The sequence below is a fragment of the Salvia hispanica genome, chromosome 3, assembly GCF_029641045.1.
Source record: "Salvia hispanica isolate PSC_SH4W2 chromosome 3, Shi_PSC_v1, whole genome shotgun sequence".
NCBI lineage: Eukaryota > Viridiplantae > Streptophyta > Magnoliopsida > Lamiales > Lamiaceae > Salvia > Salvia hispanica.
This window is the reverse complement of record NC_142694.1, coordinates 23,301,177-23,318,842: the sequence shown is the minus strand read 5'-3', so window position 1 is coordinate 23,318,842 and position 17,666 is coordinate 23,301,177. Positions and strand designations below refer to the sequence as shown.

The window sequence follows — 17,666 nt, the reverse complement described above, 5'->3', positions numbered from 1 at the left end:
AAAATCTAACATATATTTATGTTAACTAGAAAATTGAAGGTTATTTTTGTGTAGTTATTTATTTTAGGTTTGGTATGCATAAAAGCATGTTTCGAGCATGAATAAAGTCTTGCTTGTATAAAAGAACTATACAATCCACTTTTAACCAGTATTATTCTAGCAGTTTCGCACGAATAGAATCATTATGATTATTATATTGTGTTTGCTTGTACAATTATAAGATGTTTTTCCAACATAAATGTATAAGAAGCAAACAAGTACAAGTCTTTGTTTTAGTAGACCGATTGTGAGCGTCGTTCACTTTAAGATAATACGGTCAGTTCTGAACAAAGGAAAAACAGTATTTCACAACCCAGATATGCTTTGACTACCTATCTAATGGTTACAATGTCAGTCCATATATTTCTAGCCTTACTGAAATAAGATGACATCAGTATAGTATAATATTGAATGGATCTAACAACAAGACAAGCGTCACCTCTCTCTGCAGTCGGCGATGAGAATTCTCTTCCCACAATCTATGCGATTTATGTCTCCTCTTTATTCTAATCCTATGTATTTTGATAAGTGTTGCTCATCTAAAGTGTTCACAAAAAGTATATTGCATTTAGTTTATAATCACAATTCTATATAATATATATAGAGAGATAGAAGCACTGGCGGAGCCAATATAGAACATGGGGTACCATTGTACCCCAAACATTGACTCCTTAAGCATATATTGAGACAAAAATATCAATGCGGTGGTTGTGGCGCAGTGGTTGTGCGGTGGTTAAGGTAGAGACTCAAGTTCGAAACTCAGCAGACCTTTCACGAGCTATCTATATAAAATATTCACAATTAATAAAAGTCTTGAATTTTAAAGCTCTAAACCTCTGCAAATATTGCACCCCAGAATCAAAATTTCTGGATCCGCTACTGGCTACTGGATAGAAGGGGGATAAGGGAACAACGTTAGCAGCGGTCAGTTGTCCCACGCCGCCGAAGACGCCATAGGGAGGAAGAAGATGTGGTCGTGGCGGCGGATATGGAGAATAAAGTAGTAAACTATGTTTTGCCAGTGTAATCAAGGAGAAAGCTGTTCTTAAGTGAACCGGTCATATTGACGAACCAGGTTGGGTTTCTAACCAAGCTATGAGCTAAGGTTTGTTATTGGTCTGTCTCCTTATTCATTGGGCCTGATTAAACTTGGGACATGAGTTTATTTAATTGTTTCGGCCTATTCCTTTTTTATTTAAATTGTACATGAGCTAATTTTAATCGAAGGTGTGAACTTAATTTATTTAAATTTAGAACTATTAGCTACTTATTTATTTCGGGAGGGATTCCTTTTCTTAGTTGAAGACTTGAGAATTCTAAATTAGTGGGCTTGATTAATAATTTAGGTATTGGTCTCGTTTAATATTATCGCCATTTAATGATTTCTCTCTTTTCCATGCTTGTGTATCAATAACAAATTCACTAGTTCTTATCCCCTCATTTTCACTTTAATAAAAGATAATTTTCGCAGTTATAGAAATTATTTTATTTAATTCATATCTTAAAAATAGATAATTTCTTGACATTTTATTTCAAAATCTACCATTACTATTTTTATAATTTTTTGTCTTCTTCTCTCTTATTTACCTATTTTTTTTAATCACTCTCTTAATTTACAAATAGTACTCTGTGTCATTTTAAAAATTTCTATTTTTCAAAGAGGGAGGTAGTATTATCATATCAATATATAATTATAATATATTACCACTGAAGTGAAATGAATAGTTAATTTTTTTTATAGATAAGTAGAAAGGAAATTGTAGGATTTAAAATCAGAATTTTCTTATTCTTCATTATCCCTTGCAACCAAAATAGAGAGGGATAAAAAAGTAAAAAATGTGATCCGAAGATGTATACTTCCTCCATTTCACTATAGTTGAGGCGGAACTTTTGGGTACGGAGTCTAAGAAATGGATGTTGGGTGTGTTAAATAAATAGATAAAAAATAAGAGAGAGGAAAAGGTAGAGAGAATAAAGTATAAAGTGAATACAGTAGAGAGAATAAAGTAAGAGGGAGTAAAATAAGAAAGAGAAAAAAGTTACCATATATGGAAATGACTCAACTATGAAAAAACTTCCCGAAATGAAAAAAATGACTCAACTATAGTGAGACAGAGGGAGTATATATATATATATGATTGTGATCAATTGAGATTTTTTATGCTAATTGAGAAATGAGATGCAATATCAGCCACTCATTTTTATTAAATGAGTGGTCCAGATTTTTCCACATGGAAAATATCTTTAGATTAATTAATTATGAAAGGGCAGAATGGTAATATCATGGTAAATTTTATTCAATAAATATTTTTTTTTAATTTTTAATTTAAATTTTTTATTAATTTTTTTAATTTTTTTAATTTTTTTTTTAATTTTTTTATAAATTTTTTAATTTTTTTTAATTTTTTTATTTTTATTTTTCAACTACATATACAATTCATGTCAGCTACACACATATAATGTCAACTATGTGTACAATCCATGTCAACCACACACACAATTCATGTCAACTACACACATATAATGTCAACTATGTGTACAATCCATGTCAATTACATATACAATTCATGTTAACTACACAATATAATGTCAACTACATGTATAATTCATGTCAAATAGTATTTATTGAATAAAGTTGTTGACATTTGATGTGTTGTTGACATGAATTGTATATGTAGTTGGAAAAAAAAATGAAAAATAAAAAAAATGAAAAAAAAAATTTAAAAACAAATTAAAAAAAATTAAAAAAAATTAAAAAAATTTTTTTAAAAAAATTAATAAAATTAATAAAATTACAATTATGCCCATCTGTTGACATAAACTAAATGTTGTTGACATTTCACAAATATTCTGGATGAGTGGCTGAGATTGCATCTTAATTAGGTTATAAATCTCAACCTAATAAGACCCTATATACCCTATATATATATATATATATATATATATATATATATATATTACCTATATATATATATTACCGTTTTTTCCGTTAAAATGCTATACATATTCTTCATTCTTGGCCAGTACTTGTCTTAAATATACAATGATAACATTCATCGATAACCACGGAATATTTTTATTCGAATATAATTAAATTAAATTAAAACTTGTGATCATAAAACCACAAACAAAAATCAATTATATAGACTGTGTAATAATGTTATGATGAAGATCAAAATCGTCAATTCATATGAATACTAATATAACAAGCAATGGCAAAACATTTCCTTGACCTCTTCATACCAAGATATAGAAGTAACATTTTTATTATATGAAAGAAATTTACAATTCGTAGAAGCCTGCTCTTCTCATCTGGTTTTTCCCCAGACAAGTTTAGAAGTATAAAATGAGAAAAGCAAGAAAAATACGTATTTTTCTCTTAAGTAGCTATAATTATAAAAGTATAGTAGTATCCTAATTAATAGAATGGGTATAATTGAATCTCCAATCAAGCCTAACTTCAGCGGAGCCAAGAAAATGGTGAGGTGGCTTACGGAAGGAGACGATGTGGCTGGTGGCCATAAACGCCGTGACTCCTTCCGACACACTTATCTCCTCCATCTTCAGCTCTTTCAGCCTCTGCACGTACTCCTCTGCGTGAACTAGGTCCCACACCACTCCTACTCCTCCCGCCTTCAACACCCGAACCAACTCCCCCAGCACCCTCATCCTTTCTGCAGCCGCTGCTGCCGTCTTCTGCCCGAATTCCTTCCCCACTGTGTGCACGAATGCTGCGGATACTACCACGTCGAAGTAGCTGTCGCTGAACGGCAGCGTCCGTGGATCTCCCGGCCTGCATTCACATTTATTTCTCTAGTTTTATAAAATGTAAATGACAGTGAGTTAAAAAAATTACTGAAATACGATATGAATCTCATTTTTATCTATTAATATTAATTTTATAATAAAATGTTAATAGAATGATTCAGTGTAATGTGTTCTACTTACTATGGTAGGGACGGATGTAACGGTTGTGAATATTTTCGATATTGTCGTCATTATAAGTCGAGATGGCATACTTGGTAGGGGCTTCCAAACAAAGATGGACATTACGAGATACTCCCTCTGTCTCTTATTTCTATTTCAGTCTGTCCGTGAATTAGAGTTCCATTTCACTTTTACTATAAATGGTATATAGGCTTCACATTTCGTTAACTTATATCACTCACATTTCATTTAAAATTAATATATAATCATATTTCACTAACATTTTTTCATCCACTTTACTTAATACTTTTAAAACACGAGCCGGAAAGAAATTGATAATTAAAAGGACGATCAATAGAAACTAGAGATACATACCGGCAAGTGACGTATTCCTGGACGCCCTCGAGGCCAGCGGTCCTGAGCGTATGGTTAGGGACGGGAGCGCCGGTTCGGGGCGGGGTGAGGCCGACGACGCGGCCGGAGGATCCGGACTTCTTGAGCTGGAGGGCGACAGCGTTGAGGAGGATGCCGCGGCCGCAGCCGAGGTCGAGGGCGTGCCTGACGGACGACCAGTCGGGCACCGAGGAGACGATGCGCTCTGACATCTCCCAGTGGAGTGCCACGGCGGAGTAGAAGAAGTTGGCGGCGGCGAAGAGGAGGCACACGGCGGAGAGAGCCGTGACGGAGCCCGCGAACCCGGCCGCAAAGCGGGCGGCGGCGGGCCCACGCAGCAAGTGGTGGCGCTGGATGAGCAGGCAGATGGGCTCGAAGTAGAGGAGGAAGACGACGGAGAGGGCGGCGAAGCCCGCAGCGTTCATGAGGAGGAACACCGGCGTCTGCCACTCCTCCACGCCGTAGATCGCGTAGATCTGCGTCCAATCCCTGCCGCTCTTCTTCCCCATCTCACTCTCTTAACACTAACCAACACTCAATTTTAGATCTCTTTACAATCAATAAGAGAGAGAAGCCAACAGAAAAAGTTGGCACTGAATTGATGGATTCTTATAGTACTTAAAAGTGTACAATATATATACATGTGTTTTGTAGGTCTATAATAGGAGAAGAAAGGATCTTAGGAGGTTGAGTGAAATGTGTGTTGGACTCAGCTTTGATTTGGTTTTTTTTTCTTCTAACTATACATTGTTGACATCTTCATCTTCTAAATTCTAGCAAAATGTGTAGGAGTTAAGACAGATACTTATGTAATACGCGAACATGATAGTATATTAATATAAGTATAATTTACTAGTGCATTTGATGCCAACAAGTGGTAGGGCCAGCCAATTCCTCTTTACAAAACCATACTTTATTTCATAGTATTAAATTATTATTGATTGCTAACAAAAGATTTGGCTTCTTCCTCAATGTGTGTGTATAATAATTCAACTGTTATGGTATATTTGGATAATCTTAGAATATGTAGGATTTTAAATTGTTTGTATCTCATTGGAGTTTTCCTGGCCTTTTTTCTGCAGTTTGATTGTACATGTGTAGTATTGGTGCATTAATGGAGCATTAGAACAAAAATTTCGAGAAGATAGTGTTTCTGTTAATTTGATAAAAAGAAATCATGGATCACATGGCGAGCTGACCGTACTTAATGATCAGAGGACAAATGGCAATTTATTGACGAAGCTAATTCATGAATTAGATACTCTTACCGCTAATCAAGGGGCATATCTAGTCAAATGCGGACCGATTCTACTACTTTAAATCTTTAATTGCTTGTTTTTCTTGTGTAAAATAAAAATAAAAATTATAATAAAAATAATGATAAGGTGAGCTATCAGATTGGAATGATTCGTTACAAATAAATGGAATGGGTTTTATCCGATGATAAATTTGAAACAATTTATATTATGAACAAATATACAAATATAGTGAAAAAAATGTACCTGCATCGTCTCAATACACATTTAGCATTGTTGTTATAAAGTTATAGTATTTAGTTTGATTTTATTATATCAAAAACTTTTATTAACATTTCTAATTTTATAAAATTAAAGTTTAATTTATTCATTTTCTCTATAATTTAAATAAATGAATAAAATAATAAATCAAGCTTTATATTTTATGAATTTTTTTAAATTTAAATATACTAGTTTCATTTTTTTTATTATATTAGAATCAATCTAAATATATAAAATAAAATAAACAATGATAAATGTGCATCAGATAAGAATGGTGCATACATAATGTATCTAACATATCAACAACTTACAAATATATATATTTAAGGTTCTTCTCGCCTAACATCCTTCTTTAAGATACTACACCATCTGTACCAACTAGGTTGAATTATATTCCTTTTTTGGATATCTCAACTAAGTTGGTAATTTTTTTTTTGGCAAAAGACAAAATATCGATCACTCTAACTTTTTTCCCTTTCATAATCCCTTTTCTCTTATCTCTCTTACTTTATTCTCCCTCCTATATTATTTTATCTTTATTTAACCCAGTGAATAAAATTTCTTAATCTAAGTGCTCAAAAAAAAATGCCTCAATTTAGTTGAGACAAAGGAAGTTTATGACTCAATCTGGACCACTAATTTGAAAATGGATGGTCTAGATTCATCCCAAAAATATGCTCCCTCCGTCCCCAAAAAATTGACAAATTTGTAGACAGTATGAGTTTTAACGGGCAATTGGAAAAGTAAGAGAGATGAGAAAAGGAAAAAAGAGAGGGAAAAAGGTAGTGAAATGAGTGTTAATGGATTGTGAGGTCCATTAAATTATGTGTAAGACTATTATTTATTGAAAAACTTTACGACTTTTTCTAATTTTGGGGGACGACCCAAAATAGTAAAACTAGTCTATTTTTCAGGGACATAAGGAGTATCATTCTCTTGCTCTAATATAATTCTATAATTAAAAAGGGCAATTTAGTCATTCGGTAATTAAAAAGGACTATACAATTTCTCTATTTTGTATTGAACTCAATATCATTTCCTCTATTGAGTTTTTGCTTGTATTTAATATCATTTTTATTGAACCGAACCCTATATCATTTTCTCTATTGAGCAATATCATTCTTACTAGTATTCAACATCATTTTCTCTATTAACAAATACTCCCTCCGTCCCAATAAATATGAAACATTTGGTTTCCGACCCGGGATTTTATGCAGTGTTGTTTTGTGAGTTGATAAAGAGAGAGTAAAGTATGAGAGAGGAAAAAGTAGAGAGAGTGATGTTTTTATTTTAGGAAACGTTTCATTTTTAGTGGGACAACTCAAAAAGGAAAACGTTGCATTTCTAATGGGACAGAGGGAGTATCATTCTAACTTGTATAATGTATTCATATCATTTCTATCAAACTCAGTATCATTTTCTCTACTGAATAATATTATTCTTACTCGTATTCAATATCATATATTATCGAACTTGTTATCATTTTGTATTCAATATCATTTTTACGTCTTTGTATCATTACAAAATGATGCCCTATCTTTGGGTATAACCTATACATAGTCACTAATACAGTTTTGAAGATTTTCTCATTCTCATTGTCTACACTTGTAGATCCTTTGCTCCCACTGTCTGAACAACATTAAAATATGATCACAAACTTTTGAACTTCTCTTGTCCAACATTTTGTTGTAATTCAGAATCCATTGTCTCTTTGTAGAAATGTTCATTTGAATTAGCGTCTTAAACCAGATCCCGTTAGACTACGCTTATTGGTGATCCGGTCTCCTGCCATATTATATTGAGAATTTATAAAATAAAAAAAAAATTAAATGGAGGATATCAATTTTTTTTAATTTTTCATCCTCTACAAATAAAGACCACATTTGCTATAGTTTGAAAAAAAAAAAATGTCATCTTTACACTGCATATAATTCTTTTTCTTTGATATACTAATGTCTTATTTTTATGAACTTTATTGTGTAATATTTAAATAATTTCCATAATAATATTATTATCTAAAATCAATATAGAAATAAATATATAATGGTGTGGTTGGATGGTCATTGATAAACCATAAAAAAATGTATGGTTGGATTGGATGAATATTGATGATATGGAAGATGATGTGGAGGAGATAGAAATTAATTAAATATTGTAAAAGTGAATGGTTGGGTTGGGTTGGGTTGAGTGGTTGCTGATAAACGTAGTCTTAGTGTATGAAGCTCCCTAATATGATCATTCGTCGCTTATTTAATGCACAACAAGGTTCTACGAAGGACACGGCGCAAAACTTGATATAGATAGATGAATGATGCCACAAATGGATGGAGAAATCGTCTGATAAGTCATGAATAAAATGATTGATGCCACAAATGATTGTAAAAGTTTGTTTGATAAGTCGGATAAATGTCTCAATACATTGAAACTCAAGTGAAATAAAACTCATAAAAAGTACTCCGTCTGTCACATAAAGATGTCTCACTTTCCTTTTTAGTTTGTCCCACCAAAGATGTCACATTTTCATTTGTGGAAAAAGTTCCCCCTCACAAAAATATAAGTACTATATTTTCTCTTTCTACCTAACATACAAAACAAAACCTCCTAAAATCTCGTGTCGTCCCACAAGTGTGATGATGTTAATTTTCAAGTCTCAAATTCAGTTCACATAGTTAAACTTAATGACACATAATTCTATAAAATAACTCCAAAATTACAACCTTTCTGCAAGAGTACAAATGTAGTTGCAGTAAAAGAGTGCCAATCATAGGGAGGTGAAAGATTGTTTAAACTTACTAAAACATAAAAACATAACAAAGGTTTAATTTTTGGTTTTGAAAGATGTTGACAAAATTAAAACAAATGAATAAAATCAGAAGGATTTCACAAACGAAAAGACATGTCACTCCAAGTTCCTCATTAGACTTGAATCATTCTACCCCTACATCAAAACACATATTTTGGGATTAATTAATCAACCTAATAGCGTGCACTGAATATGTTTGCGACGTATAGTTCACAGTCAGTTGAACACTTGTTCCATAAACTAACTTTCAAAGATATTAAATTCCTGTAGAAGCCCGGGAATAAAAGATCATCTACTATATAAACTTAAGTAATTGTCGTCAAATTATCCTCTGCGCTACTCAAACTATCATCTCAAGTAATCCTCTTGAATATTCTTAGGCCCAACATCATGAGAAAATCTTGTTATGCATTTTTAATTTTTAGATTCATCTCTTAACATGTACTCCCTCCGTCCCAGAGAAGTTGGCATACTTTGAAAATGGCACGGGATTTTAGGAGGTGTTGTTTTGTGTGTTAAATGGAGAGAGAAAATATAATTTTTATATTCATGTGAGAGAGAACTTTTTCCAAAAAGGGAAATGTGACATCTTTTGTGGGACAAACTAAAAAGGAAAGTGTGCCAACTTCTCTGGGACGGAGGGAGTACTTTATTTGTCTTTGAAATGTTGATCCCTAGACCGCACTACTCCCTCTACGAGGTGGCTATACTGTAAGATTTGATGGTAAAAAGGTGTAATTGGATATTTATAGTACTCCCTCTATACCAAAGTAGTTGAGTCGTATATCTTTTTAGATTGTCTCAATGTAGTTGAGTCATTTCCTTTTTTTGTCATAAACTTTTATCTCTTTCTTTCGCTCTCATACTTTATTCTCTCCACTTCAACCTTTAACATATTGTGTTGGGGTTTGGTGCCCCTTGCACATCGAAAGTTATGCATAAACAAATAAATCATGCAACAGATATGTTAGACTGATTATGAGATTAAATACCCACATGTTAAACAATCAATTGCATGCTAGAACACAAATAAATTCATGCTTAAGGAAATTTAAACCATAATACATGAATTCCTACGGTTTAGGAAATCTGATTCTCCAAAGAATCGATGATTGCTTGCGCCTTCTCCACGTGATGTTCTTCGTACTCAACCACGAACCTTCTAATCTGTATCCCGAACTCAGATAATGACCTTTGGGTGGAAAAATCTTATCAGAATCGAAAATGGCTTGACTAGAAAGAAGACAGAATATCAGTTCTATCAAAAACTGATTTTTCCGTCCACTCCCACAGGGGAGCACGGAAATTATGAGATAGTTAACTCTAAATCTCCTTTCTAATCTCCTTTTATATAGAGTTATGATGGGCTAAATTAGGGATCCATGGAGGTTGGACTTGGGCTAAAGCTGTTGGACTTTTACTAATTAAATTGAGCCTCGGTTTAATATAAGTCCAACAAAATATTATTATCATCCATTATAGCATAATAATATTGATTGCCCATCCAATCTCAAATTACGAGTAATTCGAGCTTTACCTCTTTAATTTATTATTTCTCGTGTTTATGATATAATATCCATTAATTAATTTAAGTCTGCTATTTGAGTTTTATTAATTTATATCTTTTTCCAAGAGTTGTCTAGTTCAAAATCTTTATTTATTTCTGGAATAAATTCCAACCGATCGGGTTTCTGAATAATAAAACCTTTTTCGAACACCTGTTGAGGATACTAACAAACTGGACTCACCCAGCACACGATTCATTGCAATAACAATACTAGCACCTCTAGACATTGATCACCACTACCCAAGATATCAGGATTTTTGGATTGCGAAAAATCCGCACAATTTGATAAATCAAAGTAGTGCATAATCAATATCGTATGTTCAATGTTATGTCGACAATGATTAAGAAATAACAATCACCGAGACCCCGTCTTTAAGTAAATAGCAAGAAAGACTTATCTCAACTGTTAGATCCTTCAGTGCTATACCACACCAGTGTCGTTTATTTCCTAAGGTAAGGAAACATGCGGACTGACATTGCAACCTTTCACGATAGGTAGCCAAAGCTTATCTAGGTTGTGAAATTCTATTTCTCTTCTACAAAGGACCGACTGCGTCACCATCTGTGAACACTTCACGACCAGTCTACTATGCAGAAGAATCAGACTTGTTTGCTTCTTATACATTTAAATATTTGAGAAACATCTTATAAATGCACAATCAAACACCAATGCGATAAAATTACTTCTTCTCACCTTGGGTTAAAAGTGGATTGTAGAGTTTATTGTATACAAGCAATTCTATCCATGCAACATGCTCTAAATATATTTTTCAGTATACCAATCCTAACATACTGATACGCTCGGATTTTGCACTATTTTAAGGCCATTATTTGGCTCATTTTGAGTGTCAAAGTTGCATTATATGTCCATTATTTGCATATTTTATTCATTTTTGGTATTTTGACATGTTTTGTGAGAAATGTGCATAAGAGAGTTGAAAAGGGCATAAAAAGGTCAAAATCTGGAAGCTGAAACAGAAGCGCAACCCAGTGAGCCGCTGGTGCACACTAGCGGTCGCTGAAGACCAGTCTAGAGAGTTTGGAAGCTGTCTAGCAGCCCACAGGGCCTGTTCGCGCGTAGCAGTCCCAGTTCAAACCCATTTTTTTCCGGCTATTCTAAAAGTCCGATCAGAGAGTTCTACATACCATTCTCTTTGTATTGATTGTAATTTCATTTTAGGCATATATCCTTATTGGAGTGGGAGAAGCAGATGATTTTTATAACCTACTTGTGGAGTGGGAGAAACTATTGGTTTTTATTTATCCTCAGAAAATAAAGACGCATCCAGTATCATGTCAAAGAAGAAGTTGAAGATGATTAGGGGTGTCGAAACCGGTAACCGCAAGTATACACACCTGATTTCAGGTACCCGACACCCGACCCGCCAGGCATTGAGGGTATCCTGATACCTGCATCGGGTAACCCGCACCTGCAATTGCGGGTACTCGTACCCACAAGCAGTTAATAAAATTAATTATTAATTAATTTAATGTATGTGCATCTACCAATCTACCAATATTTGTATAGATTTGGTTAGGGACTACTATCAAATACTCGACGATGTGGGATGGTTTTTAATCTTGTGAATACGCTCATTAACATTTATGTACAACTCATATATTCATTTATATTTTATGAGATTGGAGCTTGCCAAGAGACACTCAACATCAATTAACGACAATGTGGTGTTATCACATATGAAGATTAATGTTTTTAACAAAAAATTTTTGAATATGAAATAAACACTCAACCACACGACAAACCTTCTATTATCGAGTAAGTTGAAACATTCTTTTTTAGTCTAAGTACAACTATTTTTGTAAACTCTTTTAATAGTTGTTTCATTTTTAATATTCAAAATTAACAATAAAACTTTATGTTCGGTTGAATAAGTTGTCCAAAATTATTCATTTCCACTTGATTCAAATTTATATTATTTGAATGATTGAATTTTATCGAGATAATAGAGGTGGTGGCTAACCAAGTTATCCCACATTGAAAGTGAGATAAAATGATAGAGGACTTGTGCAATATATATATAAGATAAATCCTACTTTACAACCGGGTATTTGGGTACACCCGATCGGATAACGGGTATACTCGATATCTGAAATTTTGAAAATTTTACTACTCGATCCCAAATTTTGGGGGTAACGGGTATCCGTGTATCGGGTCGGGTTGGGAAATACCCAATACCCATTACCCGTTTCGACAAACCTAAAGATGATGGTGGGGTAGAGGAAGATGAAGAAGACTCTGAAGTGTTTGAAGTTGAAGAGATTCTGGAAGTTTGTTGTGGGGACCCCTGATACGCTCGGATTTTGCACTGTTTTAAGGCAATTATTTGGTCCATTTTTTATGTCAAAGTCACTCTACATGTCCATTAATTGCATATTTTATACATTTTGGTATTTTGAAGTGTTTTGTGATAAACGTGCATATTTGAGCCGAAAAAGAGAGTCAAAACGCAAAGTTTGAAAATCTGGAGTTCACACGGCGACCGCCGGCGCCCGGCAGCAAGTGAAGTGTAGCGGCCCGCCAAGGAAATTCAAGCTTAAAAAGGAGTCTCGTCCGGCGACCGCCGGAGGATGTGCGGCGGCCCTCCGCCGAAGAGGCAGAGACTCTGGACTACCGCGCGACGACCGCCGGAGGATATGCGACGGCCCGCCGTGAAAAGCGGAGAATTCGATTTGACCTAGTGAAAGTACGGTCGTTTGTTTCTCGGTGCGCACAGAAGGAAATAAACAGGTTCCCTTGGTCCAACAAATCCACTAGATCACGAGGTCTAGGAACTCGTTGGTCGTAGGAAATCCTGGTCGTCGGACACACAGAGCACTCTTTCAAAAACCCTCAACCACTTTACTAAACCTAGTATAGGGAAGTAGGGATCGATCCCACAGAGAAGGATGCGTAATAATTATGTTCAAGGATTTGGACTTGTTTTTGGGGTTGGCTGCTGCCACGCATTTTTTTGAGTTGAGGAAAAGAAAAATAAACTTAACTTGGAAATTTTAAAACTACTACGCTAACAGCTAGACCTAGGCGAAATAACAAAGAGAACGTTGCAAAGAAAATTAACCGCTCAATTACCAGATCTAAGAAAACTACTCTAATTACCTAGACTCGGGAAACAAACTGACTGTGGGGACCATGACTGAAAAAGCAGAGTACGGACGAAAAGCTGGCAGAATAACTAACTCTGGTACTAACTAACAGCGACATCATCTTCTTCAACCAAATTGCGTAAAAACTCATAAGAAAAACAACATGAACGAAATCAGAGCAGAGCAAACTAAATCTAAACCAATTTGATGCATAACAACAAGAACTAAACAGATCCAGAGATGCTAGACGAAGTAAAACAGGAAAACAAGCGGAAAACTCAAATCCATCCAACAACTCTCCTTTCTCACTTCGGATCCAACCTCAGACGCTAAATCCATTTCGGATCCAAGCGTCCGACACAAACTCCAACCAACAGAAACATTTCATAACTCCAGATTTTTAACGACAACCTCCAATAAATCAACAATCCACAGATCTATCACCAAATTCCCAGATCGAGTACCACAGCTTCAAAATAAAAAACAGAGATCGACATAAAACTTGTTAAAATAAACCCTCAGCAGCAAGATCTACGTAAATCAACTTGAAATGTCACAAATAAACGCAAACCAACAGAAGCAAAAGGATAACAAGTAACATCAACGGCCAAGTCGACTCGCAAAAGTGAAGTTCGATCGCAAAAGTGCAAAAACAACTGAAATTTAAAGAGATTGTATGTTCGCCCACACGCGGACGGTGTTGCAACTGAAACTTTCTAAAGAAATGAACCCTTTCGTAACTCGAACTACCCCAGATCTCCCATTCTCAAGTGTGTGTTATGTGTGTGAGCTAAGAGTGAGCGAAAAAAGTAATGATATCTTTTGTGTTGCATGCTCTTCTATTTATAGGCGTTGGAGTGGGGCCCAGCGAGGTATAGATAGACTTTGTTGCCCTCAGCTACTGACTCCCTCCGTCACACCTTCTTTTCCTTTGAATTCTGCTCACTTCACTTCATTCTTTCGCTAGACTGCTCCCTTCAGCATTCCCTCGATCTAGCGATTTTATCACACACCTGGCTTAAGAAACATGTTAGACCCAGCAAATTGTAACGTTTTTCACCATATAACCGATGCATGAAATTAGCCTTATCACCTAGATTTGGGCCCATGATTTACCATATTTTGAAGATCTTTTCCTTCTATGATGATGAATGACTTTCCCCTATAAATAGGACCTCAAGCTTCATCAAATTAGAGCTTCTTTTTGCAATATAAATTCCCAGAGATTAAAAGCTAGAGTACGTCATTGTACAAAGAGTTGAAGAAGGATTTCAAGAACATCAAGAACGACAAGAATTCAACCTATGGGTTTTATTTTCTTTAGTTTTATGTTCCAATTGTTTTCCCTTCAATGTATGTGTTTAGATTATTTCATTATGTGTAACTAAACTCATAGGATTCTAGGGATGTGTTAATAACGACTTTGGTTATACAATTTCAGTTTTTCTATTTAATATCCGATTTTTTTATATTTTGTTTCTTCCCTAAGTTAATCTTGACGCTTCATGATTGAGTGACACAATCGTGTATGATTTAATATAACTTGCTTCATAACTGTGAGAGATTCTAGCGAGTTAGCTCCACTTAGTAGACGCTACAATTAACTTCCTTTAAAACGACACTGGTAATTGAGAGTGAGGACTTTTCAAGGGTCTTAGGAGCTTTTCGGAGTTACCTGTTAGGATTGACAACCTTAATGTTAGTAATCAACGTTTGCATCGCATGAGCATAAGCTAGGTTACTCGTCCTATCAAAGTAATAACTGTGCTAGGGTATTGTAGTTTGGAATTTATAACCATAACTGTGAACGCACATCCCTGGAATTCCCCTTATCTCTATCGTTTATCTCTATATTTTATCTGCATCAAGTTGTTATTTGATTTCAATTGTTTTCAGTTTTCAAAAATTTCCAAAAATCTTTCGGTTCTCTAGATAGTAATTGAGTTCTAGTAGGAAATAGACACTTTGTGTTTGTTTTCCCCGTGTTCGATATCCGGTATTGACCTTTAGCTATACTACTTCTATTCTGTATACTTGCAGGTATTAATAGTGCTAAAAAATAGTACATCAACCCCAATAACAAAAAATCTTATGAACTAACTGCATTTTAAGATACAGTGGAAGGGTTATGACCCTGATTATGATACGTGGGAGCCCTTTGGTGGTCTGAGTTCTTGCCCTGAAAAGCTGAAGGAATTTATGTTAAGAGGTTATAAGTCTAGAATTTTTCCACTACCGGGAAACTGTTGATGTCATATGTGGTGGTCCACCTTGTCAAGGTATGAGTGGATTTAATAGGTTAAGGAACAAGGATGCACCACGTGAAGATGCCAAGAATAAACAACTTGTTGTGTTCATGGATATTGTGTCGTATCTCATGCCAAAGTTTGTGTTGGTGGGGAACGTTGTTGATCTTGTGAAGTTTGCAGATGGTTTTCTTGGTAGATATGCAATGGGCTGCATTGTGGACACAGGTTATCAAGCTAGAATGGAATAATGGCAGCTGGTGCATACGGCCTAGAATGAGAATGATGGCAGTTGGTGCATACAGCCTGCCTCAATTTTGCATGTGTGCTTTCTTGTGGGGTGCTCTTCATTCAGATAAATTACCCTCATACATGTTACCAACCCATAATATCGTTGTTAGAGGAGTAACTCCACTTGAATTTGAGGTCAATACGGTTGCATATGAAGAAGGGTGTAAATTGGATTCAAAAAAGACATTGGCTCTTGGTGATGCTATCTCTGACCTCCCTCATGTCGAGAATGATGAAGGGCGTGATGAAATATCTTATGACTTGGAGCCTCAAACTGAATCTCAATGCTTCATAAGGCTAAGAAGGGATGAAATGCCAGGTGCTTGAATGTCACATCTGAGGTGATTGAACATCCATTGTGTGATCATCGTCCCCTTCTTTTAAATCAAGATGATTATGAGCGTGTTTGTCAAATACCAAAAAGAATGGTGCAAACTATAGGGATTTGCCAGGTGTAAGAGTTCGTCCTGACAACAAAGTCGAATGAGATCCTGATGATGAGGACAACGCAGACTCGAGGTCGAATCTTTTTCTAAAAAAGGAGTATGATGCAGTTCTAGCATGACTTGGAGGTAAAGTAAGTTATTTTTTGTTTTTATTTATTTCCTAGTTATTTCTCCCCTTTCTTTCTCCCTCTTCTTTCTCTCTCTTTCTCCCTCTTCTATCTCTCCCACACTCGGCCTCTTAGCGCCACTGCCACCGCTGCTGTGGGAGTGGCGGCACTCTGTCGCCCTCCGTCCCTTCCTCTCGCTGGCTCTGCCCCCATCATCACCATCTACCGCCAACCGTCCATCCCTCCCTCTCCTCTAGAGATCACCGCCGCGTCTCTCTCTCTCTCTCTCTCTCTCTCTCTCTCTACCTCTCACTCCAAATTTTCGAAGGCAAGATCCCCAATTCATCTTCCCTTTCCAATTCATGTCGCAAATTGCCTAACCTCTGAAAAGGATGTGAAATCGTGGTTGTTCGGACGACTTCGGGTCTGACGAGTCGTGGCTGCCGGAGCAACAGGACATGCGGGGCCAACGAAAAGCAGCGGTGATGTTTCTCCTAGCGGCTGAAAACGGCGTCGTTTTATGTGTGTAAAAAAGACGTCGTTTTATGCAAAGCCAACGATTTGCCAAGTTACGCCGGAGGGGTGCCACGTAGGATAAGTTTTTGCCGAAAAACTATTGGGTCGGGTCGGATGGAAAATTTACACGGTTCGATAAAGTTCATGACTTTTCATGCAACATATAAAGTTCACGGAAAAAACCAAACTATTGTGAAAGTTCATGACTTTAGAGGCAATGTACCCTAAAATTAATATTCAAAGTCTATGTTTTTAGTCCAACAATGAGGCCTTTTATATAGGCAAAAGAATCCTAAACTAATGGGAAAATAAAACTTAAAGGAATTAACTAAAAGGAAATTCACAAAACGGAAATCCTAATTTGGTAGAAGGAAAAATAATTAATATTTTTTCATCTACTAGTTCTACCAATTGGGAAGTAAATAAAAACAAAAATAAGTTGTTTTATGACGACAATTAGACCGTTAACTTATGGAGGGACGCCTAATCAATTTGATGAATACCTCCATGTCGCAGGTAATATTGACCGCGAATGTGTAAATAAATTTTGTCGTTGAATTGTGGAGACGTTAGTTTTGTGACACATATTTGCGAAGGCCTAGAACTGTCGATGTCCATTCCTTTATCAGTTTCACGTGAAAATTCACAGTTTTCCTTGAAGCATCGATTATGTGTATTGAGCTTGAAAAAATTGTCTGACTACATGGAG

General features: G+C 35.5%; 1 protein-coding gene and 1 pseudogene across 1 annotated transcript; one reads left to right on the top strand and one right to left on the bottom strand.

The window, feature by feature from the left end:
• Positions 1-3,225: 3,225 nt before the first annotated feature.
• LOC125212154 (uncharacterized) lies at positions 3,226-5,097 on the bottom strand. The gene is made up of 2 exons (XM_048112236.2): positions 4,342-5,097; positions 3,226-3,832 (listed from the first exon to the last, which is right to left on the bottom strand). The coding sequence occupies exons 1-2, from the start codon at positions 4,866-4,868 to the stop codon at positions 3,454-3,456; spliced, it is 906 nt and encodes a 301-aa protein (XP_047968193.2). The 5' UTR covers positions 4,869-5,097; the 3' UTR covers positions 3,226-3,453.
• A 7,394-nt stretch (positions 5,098-12,491) lies between these two features.
• On the top strand, positions 12,492-16,453 carry LOC125209551 (DNA (cytosine-5)-methyltransferase CMT1 pseudogene; annotated as a pseudogene).
• The last annotated feature ends 1,213 nt before the right edge of the window (positions 16,454-17,666 follow it).